Here is a 17,874-nt window from a genome sequence, read left to right on the forward strand (position 1 = left end):
CCTCACAGCTGTGAAGAAAATGCAGTGCCAGCTTGCTGCAGCGCCAAAAAAAATCATTTTTGTTAGGCAGAAATGAAGTCAGTTGCAAGAAGCAATGGAAAAATCAGGACATTAGAGACATGGAGGGTAACTCAATCCTTTCAGAGGTCAAGAGACTGGCAAGAACTTCATATTCAGTAGTAACACATACCACACATTCATAGACTGAAAAACAAACCCAGAACTTCTGTTCTAATTAATAACTTAAGGGCTTTATACAAACATTCTAGAAGACAAAACGCATTTAGATACCGTCCAGACAGATGTCAGATTTCTTACATGCAACTAACATTACAAAGGCAGGCCCTTAAAAACTGTTAAAAACAAGTGCAGTGATTAACTACAAGCAATACTCTTAAAGCAGCTACTCATAACATATTGATAATAGATTTGTAAATTAATTAGTCCTGGATTAATACAATCGTGTACTGCATCTCCATATGCTAGGAGAGCAAACGATGATAGAAATATCCCAGCTTTTTTCTTTTTGAACCTTTAGAAAACAAGAGTAGGAAATCCTCAAGTAAGTTTGTATATTGAAATCTGCATTAATGAAAGGTATTTGAACCTGGTTTTGTTGCCACAAAGACTGAAATACCAGCCCGAGGCTGACACTGCCTTCAGGCTACATGTTAGTGAGATTAGTGTCTCAGTTCCCACTGTCCGTTGGGAATAATAGCACGTGTTATTTTCATATTCTGCTTTTTAAAATCAGACTTAAGAAACAACCCTATTTCTTTGTCAAAGCCGCATCCTACACTTGGACGTGAGAAGAAGAATTCACCCAATAACCTGATCTCTGAGCACGCAGGAGCGAGGAGCAGGCAGAGAGAAGGGGCTTTGAGGGGACACACAACGAGATGGGAGTTGAAAGCAGCAGGTGACAAGACAGCCAAGAAACTGCTCCTTGCTGGAAGCAGGTGCACTCTGCTGGGACAAATAGAAAAAGAACTTAAAGTGCACGAAATTGCAGTGATGACAGGTAACAGTCTAAATCACTACCATGCTGCAAGAGAGCATGTGAGCACGGCCATTAATCACAGTACGACAAGACGTAAATAAGTCTGTCTGGGGTCTCCAGTGCTTCCCAGCCCAGTGCACGGAATTACCCTTTGCCGTGGGGGGAAAAGGGCAATGCCCGTCTGAGTTTTTCGGTCGGCATTTCGCACTCCCCAGGTCACAGGATTAGCAGGGCCATGCCACCGGGTGCAGTAAACACCCCCGCCTCTGCACCCACTACAGCACGGCCCTTGTCGGGCGGCAGGATTTCATTTAACCTTTGGACACAGCAAAGACTAATAAACTACAGCTACATACATCCTGCAAGACACACACCATAAAAAAAATCCATCACAAAACCTTTGCAAAGGTGACTAAGCCAGCGATTCCAGCAGCTAGAACCAGCTCTGGAAGCATCGTGAAAAAACCCTATGATGAGGTTTAGCCTCATCTAGGTTCAGCCTGGAGAAAAGGAGGCTGAAGGGGGACCTTATCGCTCTCTACAACTACCTGAAAGGAGGGTGTAGAGAGGCGGGGGTCAGTCTCTTCTCCCAAGTCACGGGCGACAGGACTAGAGGAAACGGCCTCAAGTTGCACCAGGGGAGGTTCAGGTTGGATATTAGGAAGAATTTTTACACTGAAAGGGTTATCAAGCGTTGGAATGGGCTGCCCAGGGAAGTGGTTGAGGCACCATCCCTGGAGGTGTTCAAAAGACAGGTTGACGTGTTGCTGGGAGATATGGTTTAGTGATGGTTTTATTTTTGTTTGTTTTTTTTTTTTTTTTTTTTTGTCAGAGTTAGGTTGATGGTTGGACTAGATGATCTTGAAGGTCCCTTCCAACCTAGATGATTCTATGTTTCTATGATTCTATGAGGAGTGCTAAGGACGTGTGGCCAGGAGGAGGGAAGAGAGGGAATGCCCACCAGAGCTGCCCCTGGAGAGGAGCTTAAGGGGGTGAAGGAATAACATCCATGTACCAATCTTTTGTATTGACTTACAGCGTTCTGTCTGGCAGACAAGGCTGAAAATACATAATTTATTCATACAATCATCATCTCCCCCAGTGTCTATATCTCAAAGCTACACAGTCACAGTATCTTCCACCAGTACCTTCAGCCGCCTTACTTTCCTTGTGTTTTTTAACACATTTTGATCTTGCAATGATGTAATGGAGTAATTCTGTGTCCTGCACGGGGCCAGCACCTTGCAAATGGGATTCTCCTCGTACAGCTGAGGCCTTGGAACACAGGTCCCCAGTAACACTCCAGTCGGGGTTTGCATTAGCATGCACGGGTTTGACACTTGCAGAAAGCACGCTTCCAGCTGGACACGGAGTCCTGTCAGTGCACATAGTCCACACGCAAAGAGGGCATTAATCAAGTTAATGCTCCCATCCAAGATCAACAGCTTAAGGCTGAATTGCTGCTTCTTGTCAGACCACACAAAGGTGTGGGTGTCACCGTATTCCACCCACTCCTACCCCACAGGGGTTTGCTGGGTGTCTGCTCACATGCCAGGATGATTAAATCCGGAGCACGGATTGTCTTATTAGGCTTGTACAATTCTTAGCCTACACTGCTGCCTGGTGACCTTTTTCTCATTTCAGAATATGTCTGCCAGCAAGACTTTCTCCAGTCCTCTCAGTTATCTCCTTCTGAAGAGCCCTAATGAAGACAATATATTGCCATAGTCTCTCTAGAAACTTATTCCAGTGGGTATGAAGGGTTGGGCATCATTTTAAGTCCATTTGGATTGAAGTCCAGGTGCTCTCTGCACAAGCAAGGAATGTTCTTCTCTTCCTCCAACACAACAAGGTAAACCTGCTGAAGGTAACTAATGTTAGTCATCTTCCAGACAAAAGGAAGAGAAGGATGTTGTCAGGCGAAGGAATTTTGGCCTCAATCTATTAGCATCAGTGTAACAGATAAGGCAATGCCTGGACCCATGTTTTTCAGGGGATTTTGAAAAATCTTGTGAAGCTGCTGCGTTAGGCAAACAAACCTCCCCCTCACCACCATCACATCCTCTCCCCACACAGCGAGGAGCCGCGGCAGTGATGGCTCAGCCACCTCCACTGCGCACATGGAAAGTTTGCTCTTTACCGCTGGGCAGCTGTTTCCGGAGTCGTTTATGAAAAGTTACAGAATTTTGAAAACAACACGTCGCTGCCCCACAGCCGAGCTCTGGAGTCTCGCACAGGCACCGCCGCAGAGAGCAGAGGTAGCGAGTTCATTTCCGTGTGCCGAGGTGGGGCCGAAAGCTTTGTTTTTCTCACCGGCAGCTCTACTCAATCTTTTCCCACAAAGGCAGCTGCCTCAGCACCAGGTCTGATGGGGAAAAAGAGCCCGAAGAGGTAGCTTTGAAGAATATGGTGCCACACTCCAGCTGTTTGAGCGTCAAAGGATCCGATGCCCCCGCTTTTCTGGTGGGAGGTTCAGTTAATTCATGCTACCGCCGTGAGGACATGTGGCTTTCATCAATGAACAGAGTCTACAGATGAGCCTGCGCGGACTAAGAGTCCAAACAGATGACTTATCTGTTAATCAGTGCAGCAAACCTGTAAACAGGTAGAGATTGATCCCCGGAGAGCAGCACCTCCTGCAGTCACGTCTTACTGCTGCCTCCCCACTTCGGAGGGAGAAGTTGATCTGTCTAAAGCCTTCTGGCCATTTTTAGCACGGGAGACAAAGCCAACTGCTTTATAAAGTCCAATTTATCGGGAAAGCACGAAGCCTTTTCAGTAGCAGTGATCACAAACAAGCCAATGCATGCAGGGCAGAACGAGATAGAGTAAAGAAACAAAGCTTTCCCAGTGAGTAAGAGGCATACCACCCACCACGGCAGCGCTTACATACACCAGCTTTATTACACGCAGTAAGGGAAATTTAACAAAGTAATTATAAAGGAGCCCATATCTAGTTTAAAAAAAAAAAAAAAAAAAGAAAAAAAAGAAAAAAGAGGGGGGAGGCAGGAACAGGGAAAGCACGCAAAACTGTACTTGAATCCTGAAGAACCAGTCAGAACAGGAAGCCACATTCTAAATTTGGTTATTTAAGCTGTCAAAGAGTATTTCTGTTTCCAGTTCTTGAGCAAAGAAATCAGACAGGCGCAGGGGTAGGGTGATAAGCATCACAGAAAGAACAAAACCCTGCTTTTAAAGCCCGTTTGGTCAGTTGCCCATCATGATCAATGATTAGGCTTCTCAGTTGAGAATTCAACACCTATTTTGCAATATTATCACTTCATTAAACCCTTCCCTCACAAACCCCACGCCCAATCATTGTATAGTTTACTTATCATTAAATCTTAGAGGGTCTGACACAAAGAGGTCAATGCTCAATTACACCTGTTTTACAGAGGCAGAAGCAAAGAGGACTGAAGGGACCCAAGCAGTGCCACCGGGCAGCGGAGGTGGGAAAAGGGACACAAGCAGCAACATCTGTCACCGCTCTCAACGAGCAACACTAATGTTGGACCGGGTAACACGCTGAGACACAACTTTTGCAGAAACATCTCCCAAAGCCACCTTCTCCTGCTTTCCAGAGAGCTGTCTTCCACGTGTGTTCAAGAGGAGCTTTGAAGAAACTAGTTCCTTGGATGCAAAAACTCCAATGCATCCTATTTGCACAGTGAACTGCTCCCCGTGTGAACATCTACACTGATACTACATTGGTAATCCAGACCTTTGCAAACTGTTACAGCACAGCTCTAAGTCCAGCAAGGAAGAAACAGGCCTGAATGACACGTCTGAGGTCACAGAAGAGGTAACGTGTTATTTCAGTGACCTATGGAAAAAAAAATATCTAAATCCTCTGAACTATCAAAAACACACCCCTAATTTCATACAGGAATGTTTTTGATGCAAAGATAGCAAAGAGCTGAATGGCAACAAGTCCAGAAACCCTGGCCCAGATTCTCAAAATACATTTCAGTGCCTGAAATCCACAGAGAGCTGAAAACTCTGAGGATTCATGTCTAACTTTGAAGTTTTGCCAAGGTGCCCTACCAGCAAAGGGACCCGAATGGCTATTTTGGAGTTTCCCTTTCTATTTACAACAGGAATCTTTCCTTGGCTTCAATTCCTCTAGCGTAGAGCACCTGGTTCATGCTCAGCAGGAGACACAAGTACGTGTGGAATCCTTATGGCACCTCCTGGTCAGCCCCTCCTTTGCCAACCTCTGCAGAAGGAGCCCGAGTGCTCGGGAGCAGCTCTTCTGGGCTTGCTCTGTGCCCAGCAGAGCCTTTCAGTAGCTGAAGGATCTGACCCACCTTCATTCCTTTTACTTCCCAGTTTGTCTTGGCCTTGTTCCTCCTTCTCTGTTCACACACTTAGAATGACACGTTAACAAACTTTTCATAAGCATTCATATTGTGAGCGAGCTCCCTGCTACGGCATCGTCTGTTTACCTGATAATTTGGTAATACGATGATATTAGTGTGCTTGTTCCTTCAGCCTGAAGATCACACCTGAAGTCATCTTAGACATAATTGTGATCCACAGGTATGTAATTGGACTGGACTGAACACGTTGCAACCACAGACACAGTGAACGAGCAGTGAACTAGCCCTGCAAGTACCTGTTACTAACCTAATAAACCCAAGTTTTACTACAAGTGCTCACAGTTTGGTGCTAAAACACCTGGTATTCAGAAATGAAGACCACAGACCCACTTTAATGAATCGTGATGTGTGGCCCACAGAACTTTCTCTGGTGGTCAGCAGAGCTGGCAGATTAACAGAACCGTTCGTTCTTTATCTCGGTATGACATTCTCCACAAGCAGCTGTAGGAAACGCCACAGAGAGGGCTAAGCTGTCACTGAAAGGAAAGACAGAAAGACGGATTCAGGAAACACATTCTAAAGATAAGGTTCATACTACAGGAGCTTAGTAATCTCCGGCGTGGATAAACACAAGCTTTCCTGTACACCACACACACAGAGTGCCCTCTTACTCAAGATCTGGAGTTACATTGTCTTGCACGCCCATTAGAAGATCCAGCTACTGTTTAAGTACCAGCAAGATAAATGTTTGGCAGCTGCAGCAGCAACCAAAGGAAGCGCAAGGAAGGGTTAGCTGCTAGAACTCACAGCACATGGGTTTTTTCAAGTCTCTCTTCTAACACAAGATACGCTGTAAGGATACCCAGAAGCGTCAGGAGCCCCAGCAGCCCCAAATGGTGATGATAACACATCTCCAAAAGTCGCAACAGACACAGGATGCTGAAGATTTGCACATCTTGATGCAGACTGTAGATGATGCAGTCAATTCGGTATCAGAGAATCACTCCCCCCTCTCTCCCGGGGAACAGCACATGCATCTGCCGTAACCCTCAGGTAGAGAGAAGCTTACAATGGGTCTCAGTTTAAAAATCAAACAAGTTGGCTTACAATTTATTGAACTGTTGCCCACTACAAGGAAACGCATGTACCAATTCCACTTACTGTTTGAGAAACAACTTTTATACTGCTACAAACCATAAGCTCCTGCCTCAGACTGTGGCCTTCCGCTCCTAAAACAAAGGTATTTACTCACAGCTTGAAACCTTGAGGCATCTTGGCACATCCAACTGTTATCATGGCAATAATCTGATTTGCTTTCCTTCCCAGTTCACTCCTGGAAGGAACTATTTTGACTAAAAAAAAAAACAAACCAAACCAGAAGGTAACCATACTTAGGCTGCAAAAGTTGATGTTTTGGTTCTTTGATTTTTTTTTTCTTTTCTAACATCACCCTCCCACCCCTACCTGAAGAGGAGATATATTTTCAGGTAACAAACCCCAGATTTCGAGCAGGACTTAATCACTTTCTGTAGCACTTGCAGGGAATGGCAGGCTCCTCAGCTCTACCTAAGCAAACGGACTTTAGTCTGACCAAGCGCCAGGCCATAAAAGATCAAAGAATTGCTCTGAAGTCCCCAGCAGCCTCACTGAGCAGTACAGCTTACTCAATTTTATATGCAGCAGTTACCATACAGCCTCGAATGCTGCGTTTCAGCAACCAGAGCTCTTTCAAGGCAGATTGAACCGGTAAATTCACAGATAGTGTGGAAACGGGGGCACCGTTTCAAACATAAACCCCAAAAAAGCAACCAGCAGATCCTGACAGCAAATCCAGCACAGACTGCAGCATCGCTGCTGCCCCCGGCCCTGGAGATGTCCTTTGTCAGCAAAACAAAGATGCTGAATCCTTGCAACCTTGGCACAGAGCACACAAAACCTCAACGTCAATAGATCAGTTGGTGTAAACACAACTCAAAGCTCAACACACATGCATTTTAGGTAAGTTTTAACAACATCAGGAGGATGCAAAGAGGTTGTTAACGTAGATGCCCACTCAGAGCGTATTCAGCGTGGCAGCAGCACGTCTGGGGACAGGAGGAGAGACGTGCAAGCCAGCGAGCTGTACAGCCTCCAGATAGCCTAATAAAAACGTCTAGAAAGTAGCTATGAAAGTAATAAATGCAATAGATAGATTGTTCAGGACATCTGCTTGTGCAGTGCTCTGTCTTAGTCCCATTAGCCAAGAGTTAGACGGGTGACCAGGACCTGCTTGATCAGGGACTCCAGAGCAAGAACGTGGACCTGTGTCAGGAGTTTGGGGGTCTCACTGCAAGAACGGTCAGAGCTGCAGCAGGACACAGAGACCCTCCTGGGCTTCCCCCAGAGCAGGCCTTGGGTGGGAGAACAAAATATTCCTGAAGCCAAGCTGGTTTTCACCTATTTGCTCAGCTTCAGGTATTTGCAGTATTAATTTGCTGTGGTTTTTAGTAATGGATAGAAGTCTTTATAAAAATTAGGTCCGTGTTCACCATACCCAAGCACTTTCCTCAAGTAGGAAAACAAACCATTCCTCTTTGCATCAGCACAAAAGAGTTTGCCAGAAAATACTGTTTCAAGCTCCTTCCAAGGGTAATTGCAGAGCAACCATGAACTCTCTTTCTGCACATCCAATTGCTCTTTCCATCTTTTGGAGAAAAGCTTTTAAGTGAATTCCTCTAATTCACAAAGCAGAAAACTCCCCGTTCTGTGATGGTGCTGGCTGAAACGGTCTTAAGAGCACTAGTATAGGAGCATGAAGTGTTATAGGAAGGACCAGCCCTTCTGGGAGAGCAGAAGCCAAGGACGGGCAATGGCAGGGGAGAGGATTGACTGAGCTTGTGCTGGTGCTCCCTCTTCGAGCAGGCAAACCCCAACGAAGAGGCAAGTGCAGACTTGTCTTCCCATCTGACTGCTCCGTAGAGCAGGTTTAAGTTTAAACAACAGTTTCACACACTTCCTCTCCCTTGTCTGCGAGACTTGAGTCCATGCAGTCACAGTCCTTTGTGGTGTTCGATCTTAAAAAGCACAAAACAGGTCATCACCCAGGTAGATTACTGGGTTTAGGTATGATGATCTTGATGTACCTACCGACAAGTTTAAGCTCCTGTTTGAAACTAATTTCTCTGCCTCTTTGGAGGACATTTTAGACTGGTTGCTCTTCACACCCCCAGCTCAACCGGCAGCAGTCACTCCTGTCACATTGCCAGTCTTTTCTGCGTGTTCCCCTTCACCTCAATATATAACCCGTATCTAATCAGTGAGGAAGGGTAAACAGCAGAAACCTAAACCAAGAATCTATCTAGAAATTACTAGCCACAGGACTAGCAATGCTGTTGAGCGGGATCTAAGCGGAACATTTGTCTCATTTGAGATCTCAATCCATCAACTGTGCAGAGACATGGGCACTCAGGACAATGAAAATCAAGGCTCTAGTTAATGATGTTCAAGACTGCTCACTTTTCTGACACCAGACATGTCTATGTGCTTATGCTTAGGTCTTAAGCTAATTCCCTCGCAAGCACTATAACATCTCTATGCGTTAACATCCTATTTTATAAATATTGAAAAGTTATTTTATTAACCCAAACACGCTTTTAGCCACAGTAATGCTCTTGCATTCAATGTCCAGTTGATGAGTTTGGGCATGCTTGATGCCAACCACGCTACCCTGAGGTAGTGTGTTTAAACAGATTTTACATGAGTGCAGGAGACAAAAGGACTCCTCGTCAGAAGAATTTTACCAATAGCAAAAATCCCACCCCAAACACTGACTGTATCTACAGCCAGGTCACCTGAATTATGCCTCAGGAGAACTTCACCAGCCTGGCCTTGCCCAGGCAGGCAGTTAGGAATGTCAGGCTGCTGCAGAGCCCTACTTTGGTGACACCGCAGCTGATAACGTACCTTTGCTTTTAAAGCCAAACTCCATCCATTGCCCTTTTACTGTCTGCATTTTTAACAGCTACTACTTGGTATGTTCCCTTGAAAACTGGGGATTAGATATACTCAAAAGCTGTTTATAGACATCTGTTGCTCCTCCACAGCAGGACTCCAGGCTGACAACTTATCCACATTTGACTATTATTTTTATCCTACTGTAATCAAACACATTTAATACCCACCCCCTTGTTTTCCCTAAGAAGAATCTTGGTTTCAGTTAGCTCTCTGACCCCAGCAACAGGAATCAGGGAGTTCAGATCACCACATCAACAGCAGGTTGTCATTTCCTACCCCAGGAAGTTATTTAAAATATATTAAAAAACCCTTGTTTGAAACCTAACCTACAATTGTTGCTAAGTGCCCACAACAATTAAATGCCTCCCACCCCCTCCAATACATTATGTATACTGAGATCAAGTCATAAGTTGATCTTGTGACTGCTGGAAGGCTGAGTGAAATTAAAAATCAGAGTTTAGCTGAGTTCAGTTTGAGCCTTTGGGAATTGTGCTTTCCAGCTTTCCTCGCAGCCATGAAAGCCGTAAAATGAAGAAACAGCAATTCTTAAATCATCACTTAAGGGTGGAAGACTGAAGGGAACAGACCAGTCACCTTCTCCAGGCCACACAATCACAGGATTACACTGAAATCATGGGAATGCACAACCACGACAGCTTTTTCTTCTGCAGATTCATCCCAGTTGGCCCCAAACCCAAAACCCAAATCTCGTTCAAGCCTTTTAAATGCTAGAAGTTACAGCTTCCGTTGTTACCTACTCATACAAACAACATTAAGCAAAGAACTGTAACAGCCAAAGAGCTCATAAAGCAAGAACTATTTCACCTTCACTGCCCCTTTACTCCCTCTGGAGGGAATCTTTCACCTTTCATGGAATTTAACTGCAGCAGTTTAAGCCAAGAAAGTGCTCCTGCTACTGGAGAAGTTACCAAGTATATACAGCTTTTGCTTTTATTAAGTTTAGGTGAAATAATTCTTTTGATGCCATAGAGGACAGGAGATAAATATTACAAGACTTCAAGAAATCTACCCTTAAGATTATGACTACATTATGAAAAAGCTATTAATACTTGCCACCGTTTAATCAGCCAAGTTTCAATGTTTGTTTGGTTTTTAGAGATTACCATTTATCAAAAAAGGTTCTTCTTGAACCAACAGAAACTGGCATTTACAAAAGTGAACATCTCCATGCAAAACAATCCCAATTAAAAAAAAAATAAAAAATCCTGTAAATTCGCATTGTTCTCTCAGCTTTGGAGTAGATATTTGACTACCTGCACCAGTAGCAAATATCTACCCATCCACTGAACATGTTATTTTAAGCAGCAGGTGCCCTTATGGCACAGGATCACCCTGTACTTCAGGTTCTAGAAATAGAACTTTTCACAAATCCCAAAAACGTACACAAGGGCATAACCAGGAGGTGAAGGAACACAGTTAAGAGGGTGACTATCACTGCTGGAGTCTCTCCTCTGATACTCCTGCTAACTAGAATAATCCAATTCAGCTCTTGACGGCAATAGACACTTTTTAACCAGAGAACAAGAGCTGATGAGGATGGTTATTCCTCTCGGAATATTCTGATGATGGACCAAATCCTGAGAAACAGCATATGAAACTGGAGGGAGCTAAGGAACAACACAACCAGGGTTTGTTCCTAAGATATAAGCAAGGTCTCCATGTGCACAGAGAAGTGGTGCATCACCATTTATTCAGAACATGTCTGCAGGCAAGACACCGCTTCCTGGATGCAAACAGCAGTTTGGAGAACATATTCCCTGACACCTTTGTGAACTGTTCCCCATAAATATTTTTCAGTGTGATCTGACTTTTCCTGTTTCTTGCTGCAGCAACCCCTTTAGCGGGAGCATCAATTAGGCCATAGGTAAATGTATTTTTCAGTAAGGTACACATTAAGACAGTTGTGCAACAGGCAGAAAATGATGCATGTTTGCAGAACATGCCAGAACAACACCAAACCCCCCTGTGGAACGCTTCACACAGAAAGATAACCTCGAGGACTCTTGCAAGCCTCAAGTGACAATCTTACCTTCTGGGCTGGGACCGGCATTCTTCTTCCCCACTGTCTGCCTCCTGCATACATAGGAAAGGAGAAAAAAAGTTAATATGCTTTAATATATGCAGAATCCAAAGACTTGCATTTCACTGGTTTGATTGTAGAAGGCAAAGGAAATTCTCACTACTGCTGCATGTAGCTGTCACTACAGAGGAACTCGCTTTCTGCTCAGCTGTCACTTCATGTCCTCTCAAAACCCTCTTAAAACCTCAACATTACAAGAATTTTTGCTACAGCAGGATTTAGCGTGCCTTTGCATGGACTTCCAGTGACCCCTGCCAAACAAGGCAGGAGCCAAACACACAGTTCACTTCTGGGTAAAAAATGAAGGGTTTTTTTATTACCTTTATGTAGATCATATTAACTCATAGTTCAGTGTCAGCAACCAAGTGTAACAAGACACAAAACCAGCAAGTAATAAACCTGCCAAATAGGGCTGGGTGAGGGCAGATGGACTCGAAAGTGAAAATTTGACATCCTGTGCTGCTTTAGATGCAAAATTAATATGCACAATCTCCAATGTGCTGTGGAATTTTACTAGGTCTACCTACTAAGGCCCAAAGCAATACCTCCATAGAGAGATTTCAGCAATTAATTCTGCTTCATAGTACATTTACATATGCATTGCCAGGCACTGGCTGGAGATGGGGTGTAAGATCTGTTCCATCAGTGAAAGCTTATTACGGTCATGCAGGTCTGCAGGAACAAACACTCTCTAAAACATACCAAGCATTTGGCCAGGGCAGGGGCATCCCAAGAAAAGCAGAGCTCAGCACAAGGTGAGAAAGGAAGCAAAAAGGTAGTTTTGTGTCTCGCTTGCTTTGCCTCCTGCAGAAGATCTCTCCAGTGAGTGCCCACCACTCTCTGGCAGTGTATGGTCCAACAGGAGCTGCACAGAACTGACCTCAGTAAAGATCAAGACCTCAGTATAGTGCCATGTATCTTAGTAATTTTTGAAAACACAAACCAGCAAGTAGGTGGCTGCAAAAGACTTCTGCCACTGTGACAACAGGGGTGCTAACATTTTACTAACGAAGCCATGTGATGGGCACTTAATTCTCAGAAGTGTTCAGGTTTTTGTAACTGCTTACAGAGATCTTTTCTATGGAACTTTAACCAAGCTCCAGCACAGTTATTCCATTTTTCTCCTTCTTCTGTCACTCAACCCATCATCCCTTAAGATGAACACATCCTCCCATGAGCAAAGTCTTTGGTGCAAGTTGTATCGTGGCAATAGTGGAGTGAACTGTCTTGTTCTGTAGCCTGTTACTCCTGAACTCGAGGGTCACTTTATAAACACAAAATGATGCACTTTGCTCTTCTGAAACAGGAAAGCAGGGATAAAGAAAGTGCAGTCGCAAACGCCTGCAGAAGATCTGAACCTCTGAAGCCAAACTAGCAGAGTGTGATGGCGTTTCACACAAGGATGAAGTAGAGGTGATTTATACCAACACAGTCACCGTGCTCTTCTGCCCAAAACCACCTCTCCAACAAGCTCCCATAACGTTCTCCCATGAACCAGCCCTGGGGAGAGTGTACAGCTCTTCTGAGAAGGGAAACTATCCTTTTCTTCCTCTTCAGCTTGCTTCAGGAGAACAATTTGTAAGATGTTCTATCATGCATACGCTGCTTTCTGTTTCACATACCACAGCACACAGATGGAAACTGAGAAAAGGTGTGTAAGAGATTTCCTGGGCTAGGGGAAGGCTGGGGAATGAGATAAATGTCAATTCCAAAGGGAGTCAGTGGAAAAAAGGGAAAGAGGAACTGCGTGTCCCCAGGCCTCTGGTTCAGCCCCACCAAAGAGGGCATACACCTACCTGCCGCCCAGGGCAGGAGAGGAAGAGAAGCTACAGGAGAGGGAGAGGTTCTGGAATAGACACATTTACAAAAACTACAAAAAATAATACATATAAGCATCAAGCTCGGACAAGGGGAGGAGTGGAAAAGTTGTTTCTGTAAGATAACCATATAAACAGATGTTTTTTCCTGAGAATTTTTTGAACTACATTCTTTGTGCTTATATTCAGTTTACTTTTTAATGCAGAGTTAGATGCAGATACTCCTGCTGGATATTCTACTTCTCTCTCTCTGTTTTAAACAATCTGAATCTGTGAGACATAAGGATAACGAGAAAATGCATGCTTGCTACTGGTCTTCTATTTCTAAGAACAGAACTAGACCACCACCATGAAGTAGTTCACTTGGAGCCACCTGCAACCACAAATTCAAGCTAAAACCTGCAGACCATCTACAACAAGCAAGAGCTGGCAGGAACATCTTCTATTCATCATACCTTAGCGTTAGCTCAGCAATCCGATATGGAAGCTGGCATTCCTGACCCCTTCAAAATGAAAACACCAATGAATTCCAGAGTCAACAGAAAACAAGTCGTAGCATCATTCAGAAGGGTGCAAACACACAGATGAAGAGCAGCCATCACATGACAGGCCACAGAGCTCTTCCAGGCCAGGGAGCCAAGTCCTTGTTCCCGAGATGAAGCGTCAGCTGCGTTCCCTGGTTGGCAGGACACTCCGGGATACTCTCTGGGATACAGACCCAAGACTGGCCTTGCTAAAGAAGAATCCAATCGTATAGAGTCACTTCCCATTATTCGAGCTTTTCCAATAACCCCACTGGCTCGGGACCTATCTGAGCCAGACTGTTTGCTGTCCACAGCTCCAGAGACAGGACAGCTGTCCTGGCCACCCACGCTCCCCGCACAGCCAAAGTCTCTGCACATTTCAGCTCTCTTGCTTAACACCTCAGGGGCAGCAGCTACCCAACGGACCATGCTGCTCACACTGCATTTTGGCCTGACAGGTAGTAACACCAGCATTTTAAATCTGCAAAAGTAAGGCATCAAGTACTTCCAAGCAGCTGGTTAGTGCTTAACTACCTTGCATACATGAAAGCAATTAAGTATCTCATTTCTAGAGCAAGCCAAGAAAGTCTACTTCAGTCCTAAATACTGAGACCTCCTTGCCTTGCTCATTTTCCCCTAAATTTGTAATCCTAATTACTAGCACTTCCCAGGAGGGTGTATATTCATTTCTCACCCCAGTACTGAAAAGTGCAGGCAATTCCCAGTAGGTTGGAGTGGAAAATACTGTGGTGGAAAAGGCAGCTCTGATCCCTGAGATCACACAGTACTTCTCTTAGCCAGGCAGCCAGTGTCACCACAGAAGCCACATGGGCCACCTCCTCAGTGCCACACACCAGTTATGGCAAACAGGTATAGTGTAATGTGCAGAGATAAACTCACCTCAGGCTCTGCCAGTGCAGACAACTGCCTATTGTCCCTGCGTTGGAGAGCACAGGTCCCTCTGGGTTATCCTGAGCAGACTCTGCATTAGCTTCTAGAGATCTGCCCGATCTCAGAACAGAGGGATGTGGCATGTCCTTTACACTACCAGTTGCAAAGTGAAAAGGACAAATCTTGTAAGAATCTACACAGCTCAATAGGTTCTACTCAACGGAACCACATATTAGAAGTTCTTGCAGCAGAAGTTAAAAAGGAAACACAAATATAACACATACACAAGATTTGCAGGATGAGGTTCAGATCCCTGAAGGGTCAGTCGCTCAAGTACCATCAGCAACAGAGCACCATTAAACTGAGAAAGACACTGGCACTACAGGTACCATCACTGGCTTTGCCCAATCCCTAACCCCATCCTACTACTTTGCGTTGCACGACCTGATGTAATGGCCTCACAGCATGAGGATGGGGATGACAAACTCAAGCATAAGATACAGGAACCCCACCCTTTCCTCCAAGATGCTGCTTCACCTTAAGGACTTGGTCTACTAAACGTCCTAGGCAAGATCAGTAAGACAAGGACCTGGAAGCCAACATCAGCTGTGCAGTTAGATTCCTCAGAACAAATTTATTCTTTATTTCAAGTACTGTTGAAAACACCATTAGCTGTTGTGGTTGTGTTTGTTATTGCTGGAACTTCTCAGATCTCACCAGAGCATTAGCTCTGTGGGTTGACAAAAAAGTCGACTTGGGGGGGAAGAGGAAGAGGTCAGAGGGGAGGGGAAGAGGTTTCATTACAAGCAGGGTAGCTAAAGACATGATGGGGGTTTTGAATAAGCCAAACCGGCTCAAAAGCATACACTTGGCCAGAGAACAAGTTCCTCAAACCCACATTAAGGTAAAACAACTGAAAGAGCACTTGAAATCTCTACCGCGCTGTTCAGGAACCCAAGCTATGCAAACATTTTTAGTATTATAATGAATGGCTGTTTCCACATGCCAAAAAAATCCTCATCACAGCAACTGGCAAGCCTGGTATGCTGAAAGTCCCACAAATGACAGGAGAAGATCCTGAAATACGCAGATCATTATTGTAGCTCCACTCAAAATTCAGCCCTCGAGAGCTCAGTGTGGAGGAGGCGAGACATGGCCCGATCAATTACCATCTGTCTCTGCTGAAGCTCATACAAGATCTCTTTAATATTAGACATAAATGTAGCAGATTTGTGTGAGAAGCACCATCTATCCAGAATATAGCTGACCATCTACAGGAACAGAACTGTAGACAAGAGATCCATCGCCAGTACCTGGAAAGCTCTCTGGAACAAAACCAACCTTTGCTAACCTCCTCCTCTTCCCATGAGCAACTCTGACCAGCCTGCACCTACTCCTGCCCTGGATCTCGTGTTTTGGCCTGGTATTTGCAGAGTGGTCAGATTCAGGTATCTGAGTCACCTTCACCCCATCAACTATCTCCTTTGCAAACGCATCCATACCTTCTCATGGACAGAGGACACTCAGTATCAAAGGAGCTATAGCCAATGCTCCTGTATTTCACATCTCCCACCACTACTATTTATCCTCTTCCACAAAGTCCATACTACCATCCCATGTATCCCGTACCCGTCCTACAGTTCTCTGCGCCGTGTTCTGGTCGCTACGTAACTTTGCAACTGCAAAACATCCCCAAAAACCTCCCGAGTAACTTTTCAGCTCAAACTAAGCTGCAGTGACAAGTCACCCCACTAGAGGGGAGGGCAGGACAGAGAAGACGTGCCCAAGGCATGGTCAAGTGCAAGCTTCAGTGAAAGAAATGACTCCAGCATGACACGACTACTTAAACAAGCACCTTCAAATTTTCTTGCCATTTTCAGGTTGTTTTTTTTTTTTTTTCCCAAAGAGGAGAAAGTACCTCTGCCAGTGAAACAATTCATCCGCCAAAATGCGGATCAAAATCTTAAACATTCCTTTCTGAGGACACCCTTGAGAAGGCAGTTTACACTTTGAGAATGAACATGCTTGGAGAGCATCCTGGGACACTGAAACCAGCCATCTGGAGATGAGACCCGTGGCAGTGACCCACTTCAGTTTTTAAAGCCGCCTTCACAGAGGCGGTAGGAGAACCTTGGATCTTGCCCCTGCCCCGGGTTCCCCGTGGCCTGCAGCTCCTCTGCTGTACCCACAGCAATAGGTGACAGCAGCTTCCAGAATCACTACTTGGAGATTCCTGCTGCTGGATTGCTCCAAGCCTCTTCCACCAGCCTGCGAGGAGGAGGAAGCTGAGCAGCGCTGATGAGCTCCAGAGGGAGTCATGCCCTGCTTTCCTTGACCAGAAACAGAGGCCTCGGGGGAAATGGAAGGAATGAGTCGCATAGCTCTAAACTAGGCCACGATATTAAATGCAGTTTAAAGTGAAAGATGAAAAATTCCATCTCTGCTCCTTTCAGGCCACGTAGGACAGAATATGCAAAACATTAATCCTGTTTGTGCTTTGATCTGCTGCCAACTATCTGTCATCAAAAGGGCAAGGGAGAGGAGAGACATTTTTGAGTGCTATTCTGTTCTATACAATGGGAGTCACTCCATGTCACACAAACAATTCTGCTCTTATAAATCTCCTTTTTGCAGACTGATGTAATGATAAACAAGATTCAATCTGCATTCTTACGTACAGGGACTGGAGCTGTCTGCCTGTATTTAACATCAGGAACATCACAGCAAGTTCTTTTACTGTAAGAGATATGATTATTAGCATAAGTCATGCGTCTAACATTCACTATATTTCTATTAACCAAGGAACATTTCACACAGACTACACCCTAAAAATACATCTTTCAAACCTTAAAAGATATTCCGATTTAATAACTGCTTGCTACATACAATTTTATGCCAAAGTACCTGACTGCAGAGGCAAAGCCTGGGGAGTGTTTTTATCACGAGCGTGAGCGGCCACAGTCACCAATATCAAGAGAGCGCTGACAATTTAGACAGGACAAGGATTCCAGATTTCACCTCATCAGTCTCAACAATTTACTCAGAGCTGTGTTGTGCACACTTCAGACATTACTGAACTTCTCTCTCCGTTCTCCATTTTCTAAATCTTGGCAAGGTGTTGTTCTTTGGATGGGCAATTTCATTATCTGGTCGCTTTCCCCTTTTACAGGAATCCTCTGCACAGGAACCAGCAGTGAGTGATCCCAAATTCCCCATAGGAAGGCAGAAC

The 17,874-nt window shown here is 44.8% G+C and overlaps 1 protein-coding gene across 1 annotated transcript in view; it reads right to left on the reverse strand.

Annotated features, from left to right (window-relative positions):
* SSH2 (slingshot protein phosphatase 2) overlaps positions 1-17,874 on the reverse strand; it is a 102,328-nt gene that overhangs the window by 54,416 nt on the left and 30,038 nt on the right. Inside the window, 1 exon segment of the mRNA XM_074160510.1 lies at positions 11,363-11,406. Coding sequence (XP_074016611.1) covers positions 11,363-11,406 — 44 coding nt within the window.

Source organism: Numenius arquata, chromosome 18, assembly GCF_964106895.1.
Source record: "Numenius arquata chromosome 18, bNumArq3.hap1.1, whole genome shotgun sequence".
Lineage (NCBI taxonomy): Eukaryota > Metazoa > Chordata > Aves > Charadriiformes > Scolopacidae > Numenius > Numenius arquata.